Here is a 22,942-nt window from a genome sequence, read left to right on the forward strand (position 1 = left end):
TGAGCAACAGCAATCCCAAATGTGGCAACTAAGTGATTAGTAGTACGATACACAACTGTATTTAATCACATTTTTCAGGGGAAAGTACAATGTTGGCAACAAGATTAACTTGGTATAATTGGAAATTATTTCCCTGTTTTTTTTTGGGTTGTTTTATTTTTAATTCCTTTAAAGAAATCTCATTGTGTTTATTTTTTCCTAGCTGTTACTTTTTTCTTTTTGTTCTCTATTTACTTTTTTTCTTTGTTTCTTTCTTTTCTTTTCCTCTGGCTTTTTTCTGAATTTTTTCTCCTTTTTTCTCTTCCTTTTGTTGCTTTTTTTCTCAGGTTTTGACTACTTTTTTATTTAAGGTTTTTTTTTTGTTGTTGTTCTATTCCCCTTCCTTTAAGTCATTTTGTGCATAATTTTACATAATATTTGGCCGTATAGGGATGAACTTTCTTTTCTTTTCTTCCGGCTTTTTTCTAAATTTTTCCTCCTTTTTTCTCTTCCTTTTGTTTCTTTTTTTCTCAGCTTTTCACTACTTTTTCATTTTGGTATTTTTTTCTTTTTTGTTCTATTCCCCTTCCTTTAAGTCATTTTGTGCATAATTTTACATAATATTTGTTCACATAGGGATGAAAGAAGCAAAAACAACCTGAAGAGCCGTTTAGGACCCAAAAGAGCCGGTTCCTTTTAGTGAGCCGAGCCGAAGAAGCCGGTTCTCGAAAAACTCAACTGACTTTACTCAACTTTGTCCTACTTCGACCTTGACTTCAAAATACCGCATTTAGAACACAACGCCAGGGGAACCCTTGTATTTTTACCTTCATGCACTGTAACTTTGACTTAATTCGCTTCTTAATTAATTTCGAGCCCTGATTTTTGTGAGCTGGCTAGATTTTCTTGTGCGCGGAAAAGCTGTGGGTAGTGCACAATTGCAGCTTAGAGGGAACATTGCTTTGGACACACTTGTATTCTATACCTTATGATTGATACCAACGTCTCACTGTTCCTGTCCACCCGGCTGCCTGGCTGGTGGCAAAGTGAAGGAGAAGGACGGACCTGGATGAGTCAGTGGACCAGCACCTAGCCCCAATCTGCATTGACCAGCTGGCTAAGATGCTAGGCTACGTCGTCGTTGTCTTGGACTCCTAGAACAGTTTTATTTATTATCTATGTAATTTGAACAACATTTTGTGTATCGTTACCAAATACAACATCTATTGCAGCCTAGTCATCTAGGAAGGTGTGTGACCTTTTGTGTCGCCCCTTCTTAAAGTTTCTTATTTTCCCTGCGCTGAGGTTTTTGAGTTTTCCCTTGCCCCAATGTAGGATTTAGATGAGGCAATGTTTTAATTGTGGCCTGTGCAGTATATTGAGGTATTTTGCGATTCAGGGCTATACAAATAAATGTGACTTGAATACTGAAAAAATTCAACTCCACATAGAAGCTTCCTAAATTATGACAACCACATGTAACTACTGCTGAGAACTTTAAACATCGCCTCCTGTCCGTTTTCTCCCCCTGGATTCCAGAGGACACATTAAGGATAACAAGTTAATAAAGGAATGTTTAGGTCTGGTCTGTTTATCTGTCAAAATGATGAGTGACTTCAAGCCATTTGCCTTCAGAATTGTATGTAATGATTGAATTTCAATTGAACGTTCTAACCAGATCACTACCTCTAATCAGATGACTTTTATTCCTCAAAGCGTCCTCAAATTTACAGTAGAAGGCTTTGCCGCACTATGCAGAGGTAAGGGAATGGTTGCTATGGGTCCTCCTCACTATTATTCTTTCACTTATGTTGAGTTCCAAGAAAAACAACAGTTTCTTGGGCTACCTATCCTTTTTTTAAAATGGATGTTTATGTGACATGCGTCTCATTTCGCTTGATGAAAGTATCTCGGAGAAGGTCTGGCAGATTCATGGACCTTCATCATCGACACTCCACTCCATCTTTTGTCATTACAGAATGCAAATGTTGTCTCTATCTTCACGCTGAGATAAATCTGTTGTGTGTACGCGTCACTACAGATACTCACGACCTCGCCGATGCTCAAACCATTGCACTGTTTTCATTTGCACTCGGTTGACAGCTTCTCCTCAAGTCCTCGTGACTTGAACAATGAGCAACTGACGCATAAAAAGAGCGAGGAGAACGCATTTGCTTATGGCTGAAAATGCATTCAAACACCAGAACGGGTTTTCCTCTTGCGATGAAATGATGATGAAACTAACAATTCAGATGTTGAAATGTGCCTTTATCCTCCTCAGCATGCACATAATCAATCCGACCCAAGACCCAAGAGAAGCTGGGAGATAACCTCGCCTCCATCAGGGCATCAATCAATGTGCAGCGTTAGTCCTTACCCCCCGCCCCTCTCGCATTGCCACAGTGATATTCTTGGAAGGCAGTTATTTCTCATGAGAAGACAGAAAACGTATCTGCAGCAAGACGGTTGTTTAAATAAATTGGCTGGTTGTTTCTTTTATTCCTCATTAGCAAGAGAAATGCCTTTGCAAAGCCAGACTTGTGGCGGGAATCTGGGAAGCAAATGCTACAAAAACATGATTATAAAAGCATTTTTCATGTTATGGGTGCATAGGACCCGAAATTTTGCTATTTGCGACAGGTTATTTAAACATATTAAATTAGTGGTCGGGAACCTTTGGCTTGCGAGCCATAGGTGGCTCTTTCCATGAGTACATATGGCTCAGAGATAAAATCATACTTGTGCAAATCTCATGAATAGAGAGTTGAGATAAACGCAGAAACCAATCAATGCGCGCAAAACTGATCTATCACTAAGAAAAGAAATGGCTCTGTCTAGTATATAAAAAACATACTCCTCACTAGGGTTTACAATCAAGGTGTCACACCAACAGACCCCGTTTAGGCTGTACGTCACTAAGGAATCCTTTATATGGAAGCTCATTAAACAATTGAGGTTCACTGTTGAGACACTTTATGATGAAAACCCACAGAAAAACTGTAAATACCCAGAAACGCCAGCCAATTACACAAAGCAATTTTAACTGTAGGGGCAGGATGTATCTTTGGACACAGAGCTCTGCCAAGCACCATCTGCACTGAAGGTTTATACATCAGTATCCTCGTTTGCAGTATTTCACGACATTTCTACAAAAGAACTCTGTTTGCACCTCGTTATAAAACCATAACTTGCGGGAGGGAGACAAGTTTAAAGTGGTATGTTTTTTGATATGGGACACAGGCTCTGGCATTATTTTTCTTTCATAAATTTTATCAAAGTATCTAACATCACAAAATGGATTAAGTCTGGAGAGCTGGTTTAACGGCTACGCTGAAATTGTCATGATTACCCAAGTGGAGCCACCTGGGGTAATCATGTGGCGCACTGGAATGTGCTTCCTGATTGGTTAATGCTCCCTTTTTAAACGCGTTACGCGGAGAACTCTTGGTCGGAGGATTACTTCTGTACCCCGTAAGACTCTCCCGATTACATGTGCCTTCTTGTTTACCTGATTCTGCCTGCCTGCCTCCGATCCGACCTGCCTCCGATCCGACCTGCTTTCGTCCCACGCTACGATCTTCTCTTCAGTCCTGGTAAACTCGACCTGCCTTCGTCCCACGCTACGATTGATCACGTCTCCCGCTAACCCTTACGCTTCCCCAAATAAAGAACTGTACGAACGCTCTGGGGTCTCCTGCTCTGTTCTGGTCTTCCCTGACAGAAATGTTCCTTAAAAGATATGGTATGGCTCTCTCTCAAAAAAAGGGAAACGTTTGATATGTCAGTTCCCAAAAATCTATTTTATATTGTTTGAATATTTTTAACACATGAACATGTGCATAATGAAGAGAATGTGGAAATCAAACACTCAAAATTATCATTTAATTGTTCTTTTTCATTAACATAGCAATACTAAAATATATATTTACAAATCTGACCAAAAATGTTACTTTAATAGTAAACTCTGTCTTGCCTAAATATTTAGTAACAAAATGACAATGAATGGACATAGACATAAAAATCTGTTGCATTTGCATTGGATTTTACTGTAAGATCATAGTAAGAACCATTCATTGTACAAGCTGCTACTAAAAAAAAGACATACAGTACATCTAGATTTGTTCACACTGTCGTAACCCTCCGGATATTCCTCAAATTGCCCTCTGAAAGGCCGAGTCGGGGGTGACCGTCAGTATGTAGAGACAGGCTGCTAGAGGTCACAATATCAGGGACCTGAGGGGACAGAAAATGAGTATTTAGTGGTTAGGACAGTATGAAATCATGGAAACTGACTTGGTTGGTATTTTGTAAAAGGTTGAGAGCAGCAGTGAGTCTGTCGATGTTTTAGTATCGACATTCACGATAGGTCAGTCTTACTCATTAAATCAGTGGTTCTGTTCTTTGCCTAATAGGCCACTAACATTTTTTTCTCAGTTTCCCTATCTCTGATGTATTTCACTACCTTACCTTCTCAACGCTGACCAAATCCATCTTGCTATGAATTTCCTTCATTAACTCTTTGTAAACTGCATCTGCAGAGTGGAAGAAAAATCAATTTCATCCATCCAGTTGCCATGATCTATACCACGGGTCAGAAACCTATGGCCTGTGAGCCAGTGATGGCTGTTTTCTCGAGTACATATGGCTTGGTGATAAAGTGTGACTTGTAAAAAGGTTCTTCTGTGACGTTGCAAATTAGATAAGTACAAAGTGGAGTTTGTTTTATGCATAGCTGAAGGAACACTACTAATTAAACTATTGGTTTCAGGATATAAAGGGTACAGTCTTGCTTACAGTTGACATTTAATGTGTCACACCAACAGACCCAGTTTTGGCTGTACATTGCTAAAGAATCCTTCATATGGAAGCTCATTAAATGATGCATGCTCACTGTTGAGAAACTTTTTGATAAAAACCCACACAACCAACATTAATTACCCCAAAACACTAGCTAAGCACACAGAACAATTTGATTGGGTGAGCAGTTGGGGTGGGGGGAACTGTCCACACACAACACGCTCCCCTCTCCTTCACATGTGCCCTCTGCACTGCAGGGAAATACATCCATAAACTTGTTGTTAGCAGTTTTTTGTGACATTTTTACAGAAGAACTTTGCTTGCACCTTGGTCCCAGCTGTATCTCTGTGTGGTGTGGAGGCTGCAGCGCTACCGACTGGGGTAGTGTGAGGAGGGTAACGAGGACAGCAGAGAAAATAATCGGGACTACACTTCCCTCCATTCAGGACATTGGCCAGAAGCGCTGCCTATCCCATGCTAAGAACATTACCGGGGACCCCTCTCACCCCCATCATGGACTGTTCACTCTGCTAGCCTCTGGGAAGAGGTACTGCAGTGTGCGGTGCAGGACCACCAGGCTCCGCAATAGTCTAGTCCCCCTGGCCATTAGACTGTTAAATGGTCAATCTAACATATAGTTAACTTAAATCTAAACGGCTGCTAATCTGACTTTTTGCACTACTGGCAGTTTTTTATAGCTTGCCACTCCTTGCACATTGATCTCTGCACTATTGTAATTACAGCGTTATTGTTACAGTGTTAATGTTACTGTGTACCTGACTTGTTAACCTGACTGCCCATTTTGCACATCTGGTTAGCTACTCTTCTTGCACTATCGGCACTATGGTAAAATACTATACGTAGCCAAAATACAATACAACTTTATTTATATCTGTACATTCAAGGAAACTGTGGGGGTCAGATGCATCGACATTTCGTTCTGTATACACGTGTACTAGAATGACAAAAAAGTAGATCTGAATCTGAATCTGAATCTGAATCTGAATCTGAAACCATTATTTAGGGGAAAAAAATGAAGGTCACAATAACCTTCAAGTTTAAAGTGGTATACTCGTTGATATGGGACACAGGCTCTGGCATTATTACGTTTCATAAATTTTATCAAATAATTTGATGTAACACAGTGAAATAAAATTCACTGAAAATGTAGCTTTTAACTGGGGAGCGGGTTTGGCGGTATTGCTGTGTGAGACCTTGTCGAGTGTCCTGCAGGAAATTCCCCAATTGTGAACTTGCCAAAAAAAAAAAAACATGCCACTGTTCGGTATCTTTGATTTCTTCTAGTGATCTGCCAAGTAAGTCTAACAATCATCCATATTAGTAAGTAGGAGGAGATTACTTTTTTGGGGGTTGTTTTGTACACTATTTATCTGCCCATGAGGAAACGCAGGGAAAATATTCTGTGTGATTGAGCTAAATAAAAAAAATAATGAAATGAATAAAATGAATAAAAATGTTCGTACTTAATTTTGTAGATTTCGTTATTATTGTCCTGTTTTACAAAAAAAAATTGTGACTTTGTAAAAAAAAAAAAAATCCACTGGCAAAACGTGTTTTATGCATTTTAAGTTTACAGTAGTTGTTTTATAGACAACAAAGATTTAAAAAAAATTCAAACTAATAAAACAAAAAAATATGGCAAAAACAAAAATAACAGCAAATTTATTAACCAATATGAACAACCTGAATTTCTTCCAAATCAACGTGACCACAAATGCTAAGAAAAACGTTATTTTGTCATTTTAGAAAACTTGAACATAAAAAATAGTGCCAAGAATGTCATGATTATCGATGAGAATCACCTGTGCCCGCTCATTTGGCGCCAACCTGATTCTGATTGGCTCCCTGTCTCTATTTGAACCCTGTCCTGTCAATCCCCTGTTGTCAGTCCGTCTGCGAACCTCGTTTATACTAGGCAAGCCTTTTTCGACGCTGACTCACACCTGTCCCGTTTTTGCTCCCGTCTGTCTCCGACTACGACCTGTTTTGATCCTGACCATGTCTGCTCTATCGTCCCGGCTTACGACCCATTTTTGATCCTGACTACGTCTACTCTCTCGTCCTGGCATACGACTCATTTCCGACCTTGACCACGCTTTGCTCTCCCACTCCCGGCTACCGACCAGTTTTTTTTCATTTCTGACACCCCCATCGCTCACTACGGAAGATCCACTTCCATGTTCGGATCACAATCCGAGGGCAAGAGCGACTTGCGTCCCGCGTCCAGCGAATACCGAATCGTGGGCGCAGCCCTTCCTCTTTCTTTCAATAAAACTTGTGTTAAACGTTATGCAATTGGGTCTACCCTTTGCTGGTCCTGACAAAGAACTAATGTTTAAAAAATGTGGGTGTGCCCCTAAATGTTTTTTTTTTAAATTAGAAAAAGTTTGGGCCAAAAAAAGGAAAAACAGGCAATCATTGGACATTGCTCAGATTTTGAGAAGAAATTATGAATAATAAATGAACTTGTTTTATGGCCTTTGAATAGAAAACAAAAGTGTCAAGGTGGCCGTTTGGATGTAAATCTCTCAGAATTCAGTCTAGTGAAAAAAACTTGTTTTTATATTCCTAAATACAAAAACAATCTTTCTCACACACACACACACACACACACACACACACACACACACACACACACACACACACACACACACACACACACACACACACACACACACACACACACATAAAACAACGTTTCAATAATCAGTCTAATTATATCTCTTGTACGTTTATCAATCTTATATTCTTTTATTGTGAAGTCGTGCTCATGTGTGTACTGTTTTCACTGACGTATAATAAACCACGCCCCCCTTTTGGGCACTCTCTTCCCTTTTTTCAACCGACATGAGAGCCTCGTGAGTACTTTTGCAGCTGCTATCACGATGTAGTTTTTAACAATATATTTATTTTATCTGTGTAAATACAGCCACCAAAGAGTCTTAATAATGACTATCTTTGACAGAAAGAAAGTGAGAAAAGTATGCTTTGGGCATGGCTGAGTGAACAGGGTGCTTTAGATACTCACCTGTTGTGCTTACATATCCTAAGTTGACTCTGCCACCTGTAGGTTCAGCCATTTTTCCATTCTTTGATTCATCACATCTGCAATCATCCAAAAGCAAAAGTCACATTAAGTGGAGACTTCCCAAGAAAAAAAACAAGTAAATCCCCTGAACTAAGGCATTCCTGTTTTGTGTGGCACAAATGCACAACAACAGTCTCAAAGTCCTAAGTCCATTACTGTCAATTATCGCAGTGCATCACAACAATCCTTTAGTTTCCATAGGTTTCCACTTCCACCAACAGTAAACAGAGCTTACAGCAGCAAGACAATAATTGAATTGCTTCGGCATTTCAAATAAATGAACAGAATTCTGTCCGGATATTGTTTTCAACTTAGGCCACCGCACAATCTTCACATCCTGCTTCTTAGAGGCACTCGTGTTCCAGGTCACTTGATCGTTGATAGGGGCCATCCCTCGAGAGACGCTGACTCGAAGCATGGCGACATCAAGGACTCTATTTAAAGGGGGCCTTGTGAATGATACCTGTGCTGCAACAAGCTTGTACTCACCGCACACATTTGTTCAGTTCTTTTCTATTGATTGAGCGTAACTTTTATTCCCTGAAGGTCAGCCGGAACACCATGATTGCCGCTCTGTGTATGTGTCGTGCTGCAATCACAGTGAAAGATGGCCGAGATTGCAAGATCATCTACCAGCTGGCGGTTATTGAAAAATTTTGAGGCCACGGAGGGGCAAATGCTCTATTTCATTTCTTTTTGTACCTTTTCTCCTTCATTCGAGGAACAAAAGAGATGATTAGAATTTTTTACATTTGGAGGTGTTGTATTTTCCCTGAAATGATCTCTTAAGTTCTGAAGATCTACTGAGTTTTAGCAGAAGGGATGACACACAGTAGTTTTAGCGATTAACTTTTTGTTGCTTTAGGTAATTAAAATGTTGATTATCAGTGCTTCAGCATGTAGCAAGGGTAAGGTCACTGTCCTGACTGTTTTCCAAGTTTCCCTAATTCAACAGAGCTGAAATGTATAAGCGCAATGAAATAAAAAACAATATAAACCAAAGAATTATACCCCACATCCAGAAAATGATTCTTATGTGTAATTTCTCGAATTCTAAGGTATTTTAGATTTCATCTTTTTTATTGTGAAGTAAGAAGCCTAATTCTCTTGGCAGCAGGCAACAGGGAGACCAAAGATTCTAATTTGGCGCACACCCCAGCCCCAATCAATACACTGCAATCAATGATTGTATTAGCAAGCTAACAGCATGTAAAGTGATCCAGAACATTTTTCATTGCATTGAGGTTTTTTGTATACTAGATTATTTATTTATTGATGCTTTTATACAAAAGGAGCAGCACAAAGACTTTATTTATAAGTTAAGGTAAGAAAATAAAACATTTTTCCCATGCTAGAATTGCCAATAAAATGATAAAGAAGACGGAGATTAATTTATTTGTAAACCGGACAGCCTCACCACACACGAACCTCACCGCACATCACTGACTCAAACCATTGAAGCAGTTGCCCCAAAAAGTGGACATTTATTTGAAAGCTGTCCTGCCAACATAACAAATTTGATGCAATATTACTCAACTTGAAACTGTTTTTACAAAAACAGTCATTTTGAAATGCCTTTGAAAATATCCTGACATTGGCAAAACGTTTTTGCAAACTGATGTAGAGTATTCAACGTTTGGTCAGAATTCCGTTTCGCAATGTCAAAAAAATGATCAAACAATGTCAAGACATGTAAAGTGAGTACTGTGTTTTAACTCAATCACATGGATAAGTTATCTGACTGATACTGCTGGAATGTGAAGTGGGGGTGGGGGTCGTTAGCTGCATGTTCACATCAAAGGTCGCCGTGACAACTCCACCACAGGGGGTCCGCCCCTCCCAGGAGATCGGAACTAAGAGCTGGTACATGTCTCACCTCACAAGGGCAGTCTGAATTTGGCAAGCCAGAAGGCAATAGGGCATATACCAACAAGAAGAACTCGATCAAAATCCTGGCCGTTACTGACCAAGTCTCTCTTCTCAACAAGCAGCCAGAGAACCTTGCCAAGTCAGCAGCCAAGCTTGATCAAGCTAGCTGCCAAACTGGTGGGACAAAGCTGGCGACCTCAGAGAAGCCTCAAGCCACCAGCAGTCAACCTCTCTTTGAACACTCTGCATCCTGAGGTCCTTGTTCCAACCGGCTCTCAAGTCTACCAGGATTCCTTATCGCTCAACAGCCGAGGACATAAAGAGTGGGCCGTCATCATCATCAAGCAGAACATCTCGTTGTTGCTAGGTATTGGTATTGGTGTGACGTTAAAGGGGGGAATTCTATCAAAATACAATAATGTAATAATCAAGCCAACATTCTTGTCCATGGAAATGGTCCCAGTTTAAGTCCTTGACTTCTAGTTGTCTTCATTTTGTTTTATAATTAGGGTTTTTTTGTTCTCTTCAAGCTTCTACAGTAGATGATTAGTAAAAGAAAAGTCCATAAATCCAAGAGTGTGTGTGTGTCTTGATTAAAGGATATTGAACTCTCAAAACAGTAAGAGTGTGTAGCCAGCAGTCATAATAACTAAACAAGGGTTTTCATCCGTTTTCCTGACGTAATAATCTCAAAACGGATGTGGTGCTCCCAAAAAGGCGAGACGAGTTTTAAAAAGAATAAACTCGGCTCTTTAATTCAATTGGTCAATAAATTGTTTGTTAGAAAATCATCATGGACCTTGTTTTATTCATTAAGTGCGCTGTCAGTATGGACTATGTTTTACAAGCCCTCTCTCTGCCCTCTCGGATAAATGTAGTTTTGCTGCGTAGGAAAAAACTGCTGACATATATATTTTCCACTTCATCCGCCTTCAAAAGAAGCCAAAAGCATTCAAGTTTATTTAGTGCAAGATATTCTTAAAAGTCACAATTCATTTCAGCAACAATAAAAATACCCTTACTTTAAGGAAGATTTATTGGCAATTATATTCTCCAGCACCCCATAAGATTCAACAGTTTAAGGAAATTTGTGGGCTTACCTTATTGCGTCCTGTGTGCTTCTTTCTGAAAAGTAACAGGATTTTCTTTTAGCACAGTAGGAAAAACTGAGAAGCACAGTCATATCAATGCATTGGGGGAAAAGATCTCTATAAAAGACACCAGAAATTATTAGTTTTGGATATCGGTTCTAACAACCTCCAGTTAGCAGAGTGTTAATGAGTTTTGTAACAAGGCTCCCACATCATAAAACAAGGATGTAGACAATGTTAGCCCCATGGGATGAAGAAAACCGTGATTGTGGTGGGGAAAGAAATTGCCTCTACCGTTATATAATAAATCCCCCCCCCCTCGGTCAAGTCTCTCAGGGCAACCAGAACAGCTTGTTGTATTTTTTCCGATAATTGCAAAGCACACATCACATACACATACAACTCGATGAAACAGAGCGGCAAAGAACTTTCGTATAGATGCGACCGTTTTTCTCGCTGTTTCTCCAGCTCAAGCTTAAAGAAGAAGGAATCAGGGTAGTGGTAAAAGGAGCACTTGGGAACGGCATTGGCTGCTGGATATAATCCCTCAGCGCCTGAACCACAACCGTGAGTCTGTTACACTGCTTTCCAATCAGTCACAGGGATTACGAATACTTTGCAATGCGTGACTCAAGGCAATTGTGTGTTGTGCTGCAGAAGGGACAAGCTTACCTCGCCTTTAACAACATGCCGCATAGTGGACACTCCACTGACATTTCTGCAACCATGTTACTTCTTTGCATGGGTTATACATCCATCCATCCATTATCTTCCACTTATCCGGGTCAGATAGTGGGGGCACCAGCTTTGACAGGGAAGTCGAGACCTCCCTATCCCCAGCCACCTCTTCCTGCTCATCCGACGGTATCCCTAGGCGTTCCCAGGCCAGCCCCGAGACATAATCTCTCTAGCGTATCCTGGGTCGTCCCCGGGGCCTCCTGCCAGTGGGACATGCCCGGAACACCTCCTTAACAGATGCCCGAGCCACCTCAACTAGCTCCTCTCAATGCGGAGGAGCAGTGGCTCTACATGGAGTCCCTCCCAGATGACTGAGCTTCTCACCTTCATCTCTAAAGGAGAGCCCAGCCACCCTGCAGAGGACACTCATTTCAGCCACTTGTATCCAAGATTGTGTTCTTTCGGTCATAACCCACAGTTCATGACCATAGGTGAGGGTAGGAACGTAGATCGAAAGGTAAATCGAGAGCATTGTCTTTTGTCTCAGCTCCCTCTTCACCACGACGGACCGGTACAGGGTCCGCATTACGGCAGACGCTGCACCGACCCGTATGTCGGTCTCCCGTTCCATGCTACCCCCACTCGTGCACAAGACGCCAAGATACTTGAAGTCCACAAACCTGGAGGGAGAATGCAGCCTTTTTTGCATGAGTTATATGATTCCAAAACTAGGGTTTGGAGGGTTATTTTAAAAAAATTATGTTACCGTTACTAATTACCTAATTTAATTTCAATATTAAAGCCAATTTTGTATTTCTCCAATACCAAATATGCTAGAAAAAGATGAATTAAACCAAATATATATATAATTGCCTCAATTTTGTTTTAGATAGATGAACACTGTAACCTTCTATCGTCACACTGCTTCTCGACAACTACTCGCCATTAATGCCACCAAAATACTCCCAATCGCAGGATACAAGAAGCAACTGTTGGAGGTAGGACTTCCCAGAAGTGGGGACAATGATCTAATCAAAGCCACTCCTGCTTTCTAATGGTTATTCTTTAATACTAAAATCCTTCCCAGGGGCTTGATACTTCCAAATGAGCTGTGTCAAACCCTTTATATTAGTTTTTTCAAATGAAACAAAAATATGTACGTACGTTTTGGCACTCAAGAACAATGCTTCTGAAAAAGTACTTATACATCATCGCACTGAATGAGTAAATAGTAATAATTTAAGTATCATCAAATATCGGAACAATAACCAATGTAATTTTAAGGTCAGTCTCAGCTGATATCAGTCTTATTTCAATAATTTATCATCACATGCCCCAAGAACATTATTATGATAAATATAAAATAATGCTTTTAATGTAATTCAGGTGATTTGAGTAACTTTGAACGTAGCATGGTTGTTAGTGCCAAAAGGGCTGGTCTGTGTATCTCAGTATCTGCTGATCTATTGGGATTTTCAGGCAAACTATCTTTACGGTTTTCAGGGATTGGTCTGAAAAAGAAAAAATATCCAGTGAGCGACAGTTCCGTGGGTGGACATGCCTTGTTGATGCTGGATGTCAGAGGAGAATGGCCAGACAGTTAGAAAGGCAACAGTCACTCAAATAACCACCCGTTACAACCAAGGTAGGAGAAAGAGGATATCTGAACGCACAGTACACCCAAGTTTGAGGCAGATGGGCTACAGCAGCAGAAGACCATGCCAGGTGCCACTCCTTTCAGCTAGGAACAGGAAACTGAGGCTAAAATTTGCACAAGCTCATAGAAATTGGACAATAGAAGATTGGAAAAACTTTGCCTGGTCTGATGAGTCTCGATTTCTGTTGCGACATCCGGATGGTAGGGTCATAATTTGACGTCAACAACACAAAAGCACGGATCCATCCTGCTTTGTATCAAGAGTTCAGGCTGGTGGTGGTGAAAAATGGTGTGGGGAATATTTTTTGGCACTCTTTGGGCCCTTTGGGCATCATTGCAACGCCACAGCCTACCTCAGTATTGTTGCCGACCATGTCCATCACTTTACAACCACAATGGACCCAACTTCTCATGGGTACTTTCAGAAGGATAATGTGCCATGCCATAGCTGGAATCATCTCATTCTAGTTTCTTCTACATTGAGTTCACGATACTCAAATGGCTTCGACAGTCACCAGATCTCAATCCAATAGAGAATCTTTGGGATGTGGTGGAACGGGAGATTGAAGCCGACAAATTTGCGCGAGGTGTGTGATGCCATCATGAAAATATGGACCAAACTCTCTAAGGAATGCGCCCAGCACCTTAACGAATCTATGCCATGAAGAATTAAGGCAGTTTTGAAGGCAAAATCGGGTCCAACCCGTTACCTGCATGGTGTACCTACATCACCAGTATGCAATATATCACTGTTAGCTTTCAACCTTTATCCCACGATACATTCCCCAGTTGAAGCACACACCTCTAGTATATATCGTCAATATATGGCAATGTTCGAAAAGACTCCCAAGCGTTCCCGGTTGCATCCTGTCCCGAAAGAACCAACTCTTTACAGTCAGAACAAAATATTGCATGTCCTTGGCGAAGGGGAGGCCAACATCACCGTATGACCGCCTTGCCTCTTCATTATACTTTAATCATAGTCTCTGTACAACAATAAGGAAAGGGGAGGCGATCCCCACCCCCCTCCCCTCGAGCAATACAAAGAAAAATTCATACTTGCTTGTCTCCATTTTCTGTAGCAGAGGACAGCACAGAGGCAGATCAGGAGGAGCAGGAGAAGAGCAGTGAGACAGGATGTTACTGCCAACGGGACTGTGCACTCATTTTCATCCTGCAGCACCTCTGCAACTGGGGAAGGAAGGTCACATTGGGAATGAGAGAGAAACTTGCAATTGTTGATATATGTATGTTACGCTCTTCTAGAATGCATACATAACAATTGAGTACGGAAAAATTTAATTGCACAGCCCCCCAAAAATGAGTTCCGTCAACAGATTATTTAAATTGTGTGTCATAAGTAGCACCTCCCTAGAGGACAAAAAAACATTCATTTCAAAAACTACCGAAAATTCCGGACTATAGAGCGCACCTGATTATTAGCCGCACCCACCACATTTTAAGAGGAAAACCGATTTTGTACTTACACAAGCTGTACCTGAATATAAACCGCATGTGCCCACATTAAAAAATGTAACACAAACACAAAATTAACCCAAACCCGGCTTTAAGTCCCGCGATTGAAACTGAATATAAAGTACACAGTCCAAAAACCACAACCGGCGAAATGAACAGAAAATGATACCGGTACTTAAGGTTTAATGCAGACCTGCAGAGTCCGGGTACCCGTTGAAACTAATCCAAGGAAGAAAAGTCTATATTTCCAAAGGTAAGGGTGGGAACAAATATATATATCCACTATTGTCCGCCATGACAACAGGTCTCACTCACCTTTACCCCATTTCCAGTCAGCCCGCGTTTGCTCCGCCCCTCTTTTTTAACTCGCAAAACATATCAGAATAAGTGTCTCAAATAAATACATTACAAAAATATACAGTTGCAAATATATATTATACATGGTTACACATATTTACAAAGAAAGACGGTACACCGAGAGAGTTTACAGAGCTTTAATAATAATATTACAACTTTCATCCCAAACCTTGCCTGTAAAGGGTAGCAAAACGCTACTAGCAACATGCTCGCAACGCAGTAAACGGGTCTGCTAAAAAAAACATACCGTACTTGTAGAAACCACAGTCAACCGTCCTCATCTTCCTCCTTATAACTGACATCATCAAAGTCGTCTTCCCCAGTATGGGAAAGAGACTTTGTCACATAGACGTCGTCCCGCGCTCCCTTATTCAAAAAAACGCTAGCAACACGCTCGCAAAGTGAGGTTTACGTGCAATAGCTCTGTTTCCTTCTTTATCGGACTGCTCGTTTGCTTTTAGCTTGAAAGCTACGTCATGTGCCTTTCTTTTTGCAATTTGCATGATGAGGATATGTCTTCGCTAATTTAATTTGTGCACAAGCTAAGAAGTTGCAGTCTTCCTCGGCGCATACATTCCACCGGTCTAAATCTTACCTTTTGTATTCGAGCGCCGCTGGCGGCTGTTAGAAAAATTACATAATTTGGCTGCATCACTGAATAAGCCGCAGGGTTGAAGGTTTGGGAAAAAAGTAGCAGCTTATAGTCCGGAATTTACGGTATATGGATTTGGATAAGTAATGATTTCCCATATGCGTTCAAAACGTTTTTTTTTACCAGAATAAAAATATGTTAAATATAGTATAGTGGGGGGAAACTACAACTTAAAACGAACCTAATTATTGAGATGAAAAAGAAAAAATATATAAAATCTTGTGTGTATTGCATATTAGACAATAAAGTTGAAGTTGAAATTGTATACTGTTGAATTTCCAGCCATTCATTTGCCAAACTCTAAACGCGATCTCTCCATTTAACACGTAGCTAATTAAGAAAACCCTTTGTAAGTGGCACACACTTAAGCAGCTAAACAAGTGCTCAAGAATCAATTGGGGGCATCAGTGCCTTGCTCAAGAACATGTCAAGTGTGTTAAGCATTGTAGTAGGTTACTATTAACTATACCTAATTCTTTTTTAAGGGGTTTGCTTTTTTTTCAACTACCGTAAATTCCAGACTATAAAACGCACCTGATTATAAGTCGCACCCACCACATTTTATGAGGATAGCCGCCTTTGTACTTACACAAGCCGCACCTGTATATAAGCTGTATGCGCCCAGATGCGGCTGCATCGGCTCGCTACAACGGGTCAGGTGCAATCGACATTTCGTTCTGTGTACATTGTTACACAGAATGACAATACAAGGAAATTATTATTATTATTATTATATTATTATTAAAATATGTAACGTAATCATAAAATTAACCCAAACCCAACTTTGAGTCCTGCGAATTTAACTGGGGGTTTTGGGGTTTTTAAGGGTTATTGATCTATCTTCGTTATTCATTATCCATTATCCGTTATCGGTCAGTTCATTATATGCTACAAAGCCTAAGAGCCGGGACACTTACTCTCAGCCAAAAGGCCAAGCCAAGGTCCTAGCCCTAAAGCCTTGTTGCCATCATTTCGAATGCACCGTTCCCGGAGGTACTGCATTACCGGGCCGATGCGTGGAGTGGACAGAGCAAGCTCTTATTCCATCTCCGGAATGCAAAAATCAAAAGGCCAAGCTAAGAAAGGCCAAATTGAGGTCCTAGTATTAAATCCTTGCTGAAGGCCAAGTTAAGGGCCTAGCATCAAAGCCTAGGCCAACACAAAGTCCACAGTTCAAAATTCACAGCCGGCCAAATAACGGAAAACGATACCGGTAGTTAACATTGGTTGCAGACCTGCAGAGTCCGGGTCCCGTTAAAAGTAATCCAAGGAAAAAAAGTGTATATTTCCATTGGTAAGGGTGGGAAAAATATATATCCACTATTGTCTGCCGTGTCCACAAACACTCACCTTTACCGGTCCCCACTTACCGTCATCCCCCGCGTCTGTTACGCCCCTTCTTTTTAGTTGGTCAGTGCAAGACTTATCAGAATAAGTGTCCAAAATAAATACATATAAATACATTACAAAAATATACAGTTGTAAAGACATATTATACATGGTTACACATATTTACAAAGAAACACGGTACACCGAGAGAGTTTTCAAAGCTTTAATAAAAATATTATAACTTTCATCCCAAACCGTGCCTGTGAAGGGTAGCAAAACGCTACTAGCGACACGCTCGCAACACAATGAACCGATCTATTAAAAAAAACACTCCATTCTTGCAGAATAAAATTGTTCAAACCAAACCAAACCACGGTAAATCGTCCTCAACTCTCTCCTTATAATTGATGTCATCAAAGTCGTCTTCCCCAGTATGGGTAAGAGACTTTGTCATTTAGACGACGTCCCACGCTCCCTTAATCAAAAACACGCTCGCAAGGTAAAGTCTGCGTGCAGTAGCTGTTTCCTTCTTTATCGGACTGCTCGATTGCGTTTAGCTTGTAAGCTGCGTCATGTGCCTTGAATTCGAGCGCCGCTGGCGGCTGTTAGAAAAATTACATAAATAGGCCGCATCACTGAATAAGCCGCAGGGTTGAAAGTTTGGGAAAAAAGTAGCGGCTTATAGTCCGTAATTTACGGTAGTTGCTGGGCAGAATTCACACGGTTATATTTAAGACTTTCATCTTAGTGCAAGTGTCTGAAGCTTACACCCCTATGCCCCACAATAATCCCTGTTATCATGACTCTTTTGCAATCTCACCCACAGTCAGCCGCATGCTGCTCAACAGCGGCGTGGCGAGGGCGGACACCGCGGCCAAACAGTCCACACGTGTGCTTTTTGTCGCAGTCATGCTGAGGTTGCTGCTCACAGTAAACAGTCTCTGTCCAGTCTGTATGCTGATGAGGGTGTGTTCACTCTGCTTCAACTCCACGACATAGTCAAAACACACAAAAACATGATTATTTGAAAACTGGAAATACTATGTGAAAAAATATAGTAAGGCTTTAAATTTGAGCATGGTTTTAGTTCCATGCAAGCACCACAGCACTGTTGAACGGGATCCGGCAATAGCATCATAATAATGGTGATTATTGTCACTGATATTTGAACATTATTCGTAAGCAGGGTTGGGTGGGTTACTTTAACTTGATTACTTTCAATTACTTTTGGATTACTCCAATACCAAATATTATTTAAAAGTCCAATTCATCATCAGATAGAACAGTTGTTTTCCTTGTCATACTTTCATTCACTAACATTCATTTCTGGCACCAGTATAAAAAAGTAGTGTGATAATGAGATCAAATCAAATGCCTTTTCGTATGTCATCTCATTATCACACTATATTCATGGTACCAGAGACCAATATTAGAGAATGGCGTCCTAAAAGATATCAATAAAGTCCGGTTCATCGTCAGATTAACCCCAAACAGTTGTTTCCCTTGTCGTGCTTCTTTGCATCTGAATCTTTCAGGACGACTGTTTTCTCTACGCTTTAACACTGGTTTCTGGCACCATGGGTGCAAATATGCAAATAAAAGACAAAAGAAACTAAATATGAATAAAATGATGACTCACAACACGTGGTAAGCTTTCTCTCCTGGCTTTGATCTCTTTGATCTCCGGCAAAACTAACATCAAATGCGACAGAAACAAAATGAAAATAAATCCAAACAGCTTGCCAACATCATTTTTGCCGTTCCATGTATTCCGTTACTCCCCAAGCCTGCACAAAATTTAGTAATTTTATTCATATTTATTTTATTTTGTCTTTTATTAGCATATTTGGTAATTGAGCAATCCAAAAGTAATTGAAAGTAATCAAGTTAAAGTAACCCTACCCAACCCTGTTTGTAAGTATCTGCTGATACTAACCGGATTCCGTGCAACATTTAACTTTAACATCGTCATTCCCTTTACCGTAACACAGCCGCACACCATATTTTGCTATGAATATCTCTTCTTAAAATGTTAGGTTTGAATTTTCTGGCTTAAAATTATGTCACATGCAAATCTGCATTATCACACAATTTTGAAAAATTTGATTTATGCCTGTATCTTAACATTTCAACAATCTACCCTGTTATTGGGTAGGCAAAAATATCCGCTGAAGAAAGCTTTCTACAGACCTTAAATTGTCGAAATTTCTGCCAGGATTGTGTCCAGAAAAAAACAACAGAAAGCATAAGACTGCGGGGTCACAGCACCAATTGTAAGGTTCGCCTGAACTTTAGCCCAGTACTTTTATTTCTAAATGCTCGTGAAACTAAAAAAAAGAACCAGGAGACTGCAAATTCTTGATTTACTTTTTTCCAGAAATATTGAATACAGAGCTGTGGAGTATTTTTCAGCATGGTGCGGAAGAAATCTGTCTTATTCTGTCTTATCTAAGATATTCCCTAGTCTTAAACAGTCTTAGCCGCCCACCCACACACTGTGCCAATGTGAGAACCAATATTCATAACTAGTTTCAACTGGATAATGTGTTCAAGAGTGTGTTTGGATAGTAACTGCGCCAAAGCAAAGACAAGTCACAGCAACTTACAAGATCAGCTTAAGTCTCTTATCTAATAGGCCTAGTATAATATTGTTAATGACAATAAAAACAATTGTAGTTCAAATTTACTCTATTTTTCTCTGGTTACTAATGATGCCATCAGAGAACAAAATAACAGTTCAGCTTTGGCCATTGAGTCACAATGTCAGGTTAAAATGGTCCTATTGTCTTTGTCTTTAAATATCCTGTCTTTCCCATTCCTGGATTGACTCATTGAGTGTTTGTCGCCTTCATCCATCCAGTAAAAGGCAATGCTGCCGGGATCAGTTCATCTGCCACGCTGCCGATAATTGACTTAATTCTGTGGCTGCTGGATGTTGAGACGCGTCAGCAAGGCAGCTGGGCCCATCTGCAGCAGCCACAAATTCTTGGCTACTTCCTAAGGGATAGTTAGGGCACGCCGCCAACCTTGCTTGGTCTTGTGTGGTTAAATTGACAATTGTAGACCAGCTTTTTGCAAACAATGGTCGCAACATAGCGACTGGGACAAAACAGTTCAGATTAAGGCATTCAAAAGGATGCTAATATAATTTTAATCACAAATATGTTTCTTGGTTTTGTTCTATTATTGAAATGTGTCACTGCATATTTAGTCATGATTGTATGAGTTTTCCAGTAATATCCTTTTCGTTCTTTCAATCAATTCATCAATATTTTTATCAAATCTATTTTGTGGAAATTAATGCACTTAAGCATTAAACATATTTGAATGTACTTGTTTACGTCTTAAACTATTCATTTGTCACCAAAATGTGTCCATTTATCTACTTGTTATACAGTTTCTACATTGTACTATGTGGTGTTTTGATTTAATGTTGGGAAGGAGGCCTTGAGTCATGTCACTCTAACTACAGGTCTGGAAAATTGTTTTGAAAATCATTAGGATTGAAACGAATTATTCTTTACTGTAATCAGTAAACAAATTTGCCTCTAGTTGTCGCTTGTGCTCCACCTTAAATCTTTTTTTTTCTCTAAAGGATGCCAGAATTTCCTACACTGATTAAAAAAACTATTACTTTGAGTTCTTTGAGTTCTGATATTAATTACTAATCCCATGAAACTGGATTGAATGAACCAAACCAATTGAAATAGCACACAGTTTATTTACACAGAGAATTAATGATAGGAAAAAATGGGGAGGGAGGAATTATGGGAGTTTTTGACCGCTGAAATTCAGGAAGTTCCTAGCACAAAAAGAACATTTTCCACTATAATGCTAGTGGATTCGGGGAGATTCCCTTGTACAGAAAATAACGCTCATTCCCAAAAAACAGCAGACATGGAGTTAAATCTATATCCGTCACCCTACTTGTTGTTGTGGAGGGATTTGATTTTGTGCTATTAATAGTCGCAACGTATGGCCCTCGTGCTGAACTCAGGGCTGCAGTGCTGCCAGGGGAGATACCATGATCATGAAGGGTTAGAATCAAATGAGAAATGTAACTGCCCCAAATCTGAATATCTTCACGCTTGTTCGCAGCCATGATCATTGATTTTTGCAATCCGGAGATGGAATAAGAGCTTGCTCTGTCCACACCACGTATCGTCCCGGTATTGCAGTACCTCCGGGAACAGTGCATTCGCAATGATCGCAGCAAGGCTTTAAGGCTAGGACCTTAGCTTGGCCTTTTGGCTGAGAGTAAGAATCCCAGCTCCTAGGCTTTGCAGCGTATTATGAACTGACCGATAACCGATAATGGATAATGAATAAAGAAGACAGAAAAATAACCCTTAAAAAATCCCCCCCTGCCCGCACGGCCATGCCAAGCGGCCATCGTGTTAAACTAGCAAGCCAGGCAAGCTATCGATCAGCTAAGATCATGCCTCTTTGGGCGTGGTCTCAGATGTCTGATACCACAAGGATCGGATGACGGTGTTTGAAGTTGCTAAACTTGTCAGAAAGACAAAGAACTGAGAAATTTGCGTAAAGTTCTGTACTTGAGAATGTCCCTCAAATTCATATAATTATGTATGGTGAGAACATTATTCTATCAATACATTGCCTTGGATGTGTTATTTACATTCAAAACTTTATGATATCAGATTTCACAACAATACATGATGAATTGGTACGTCTGGGAACTGTCCAAAAGTGGATGCCGTTGTTCCATTCCAAAGTGAGTTATTTGAAACAAAAAAGGTGGAAGTCATTTTTGTGCCGGTCTTATTTGCTCCATAGATGTGTTGACGGATAAGTTTGTGTGAATTTGTAATTAAGCATGAATTATTATTACTGAAGGTAGTACGATAAAAACTTATGATTTGTGTTGTTTGTTTACCTTTTTACCATCAATCGTCCAATCCAAAGAAGGTTCGGGGTACCATCCTACGGCGTCACACTTCAAATGAACCAACTGTCCTTTTAAAGCAATTGGAATGCTCTCTAAGATTTCCACAGTTCCCTTTTCTGATGTAAAACAGAATAGATAAAGTTACACAGTTAGATACATGGGCTTCCGTTCTTGTTAGGATGAGAACATGTGAGACCTTTGCCAAGACATAATTATGTAAAAGGTGATTTTGCATAAAGGAATAACCTCAGTTAGCAATTAAAATAAACGATAATGTGAAATAAATACCTCAATTTTCCATTACAGTAGTCCAGTGTTCTCACCATTTTTGAGAAAAAAAACTTTGTAGCACACTTTCAATCAAAATAGTTAAAAAGATTGCATTCCTAGTACCAGTTTCATGTTTTTTTTAGAATGAAAATAGAAATAGAATGATCGTGGTGCCCTGAATTGACAGTATAAGGTCAACCAGAATCAGGATTGGGTAGGGCTACTTTAACTGGATTACTTTCAATTACTTTTGGATTACTCCAATACCAAATATGCTAATAAAAGACAAAAGAAACTAAATATGAATGAAATTACTAAATTTTGTGCAGGCTTGGGAGTAATGGAATACATGGAACGTCAAAAATGATGTTGGCAAGCTGTTTGGATTTATTTTCATTTTGTTTCTGTCGCATTTTTTGTTAGTTTTGCCGGAGATCAAAGAGATCAAAGCCAGGAGAGAAAGCTTACCACGTGTTGTGAGTCATCATTTTATTCATATTAAGTTTATTTTGTCTTTTATTAGCATATTTGGTATTGAAGTGATCCAAAAGTAATTGAAAGTAATCCAGTTAAAGTAACCCTACCCAACCCTGACCAGAATCATCTAGTTATATAGTCATCTGTCAGCTTCACATGTGATTTCAAGGTTTTGTTGTTATCATACAAAATCATGCATGGATTTGCACGCACGCTCATGTCTTTCGGATTTAATTCCCCCCTATGTTCCGGTCCGGAGCCTTCCCTCTGAAAACGCTGCTCTACTTGTGAT

The 22,942-nt window shown here is 40.0% G+C and overlaps 1 protein-coding gene and 2 pseudogenes across 6 annotated transcripts in view; 1 reads left to right on the forward strand and 2 right to left on the reverse strand.

Annotated features, from left to right (window-relative positions):
* Window positions 1–3,839: 3,839 nt before the first annotated feature.
* igsf5b (immunoglobulin superfamily, member 5b) overlaps window positions 3,840–22,942 on the reverse strand; it is a 46,576-nt gene continuing 27,473 nt past the window's right edge. Inside the window, exons 4-10 of one of the 6 annotated variants that reach the window (XM_088345275.1) lie at window positions 21,892–22,019; window positions 17,815–17,980; window positions 14,240–14,371; window positions 10,855–10,879; window positions 7,826–7,902; window positions 4,447–4,511; window positions 3,840–4,212 (exon numbers count right to left, since the gene is read on the reverse strand). In XM_088345275.1, the coding sequence (XP_088201401.1) occupies window positions 4,102–4,212; window positions 4,447–4,511; window positions 7,826–7,902; window positions 10,855–10,879; window positions 14,240–14,371; window positions 17,815–17,980; window positions 21,892–22,019 (704 nt within the window). In that variant the 3' untranslated portion in view covers window positions 3,840–4,101. Of the gene's footprint in view, window positions 4,213–4,446; window positions 4,512–7,825; window positions 7,903–10,854; window positions 10,880–14,239; window positions 14,372–17,814; window positions 17,988–21,889; window positions 22,020–22,942 lie in introns of all 6 variants that reach the window. The other 5 variants (XM_088345274.1, XM_088345276.1, XR_015851486.1 and 2 more) reach the window with 5 other exon arrangements.
* Window positions 16,644–16,733, reverse strand: LOC148358775 (U2 spliceosomal RNA; annotated as a pseudogene).
* LOC148358776 (U2 spliceosomal RNA) lies at window positions 21,071–21,197 on the forward strand (annotated as a pseudogene).

This window comes from Urocampus carinirostris, chromosome 10 (genome assembly GCF_059441175.1).
Source record: "Urocampus carinirostris isolate Australia breed hairy pipefish chromosome 10, RoL_Ucar_1.0, whole genome shotgun sequence".
NCBI lineage: Eukaryota > Metazoa > Chordata > Actinopteri > Syngnathiformes > Syngnathidae > Urocampus > Urocampus carinirostris.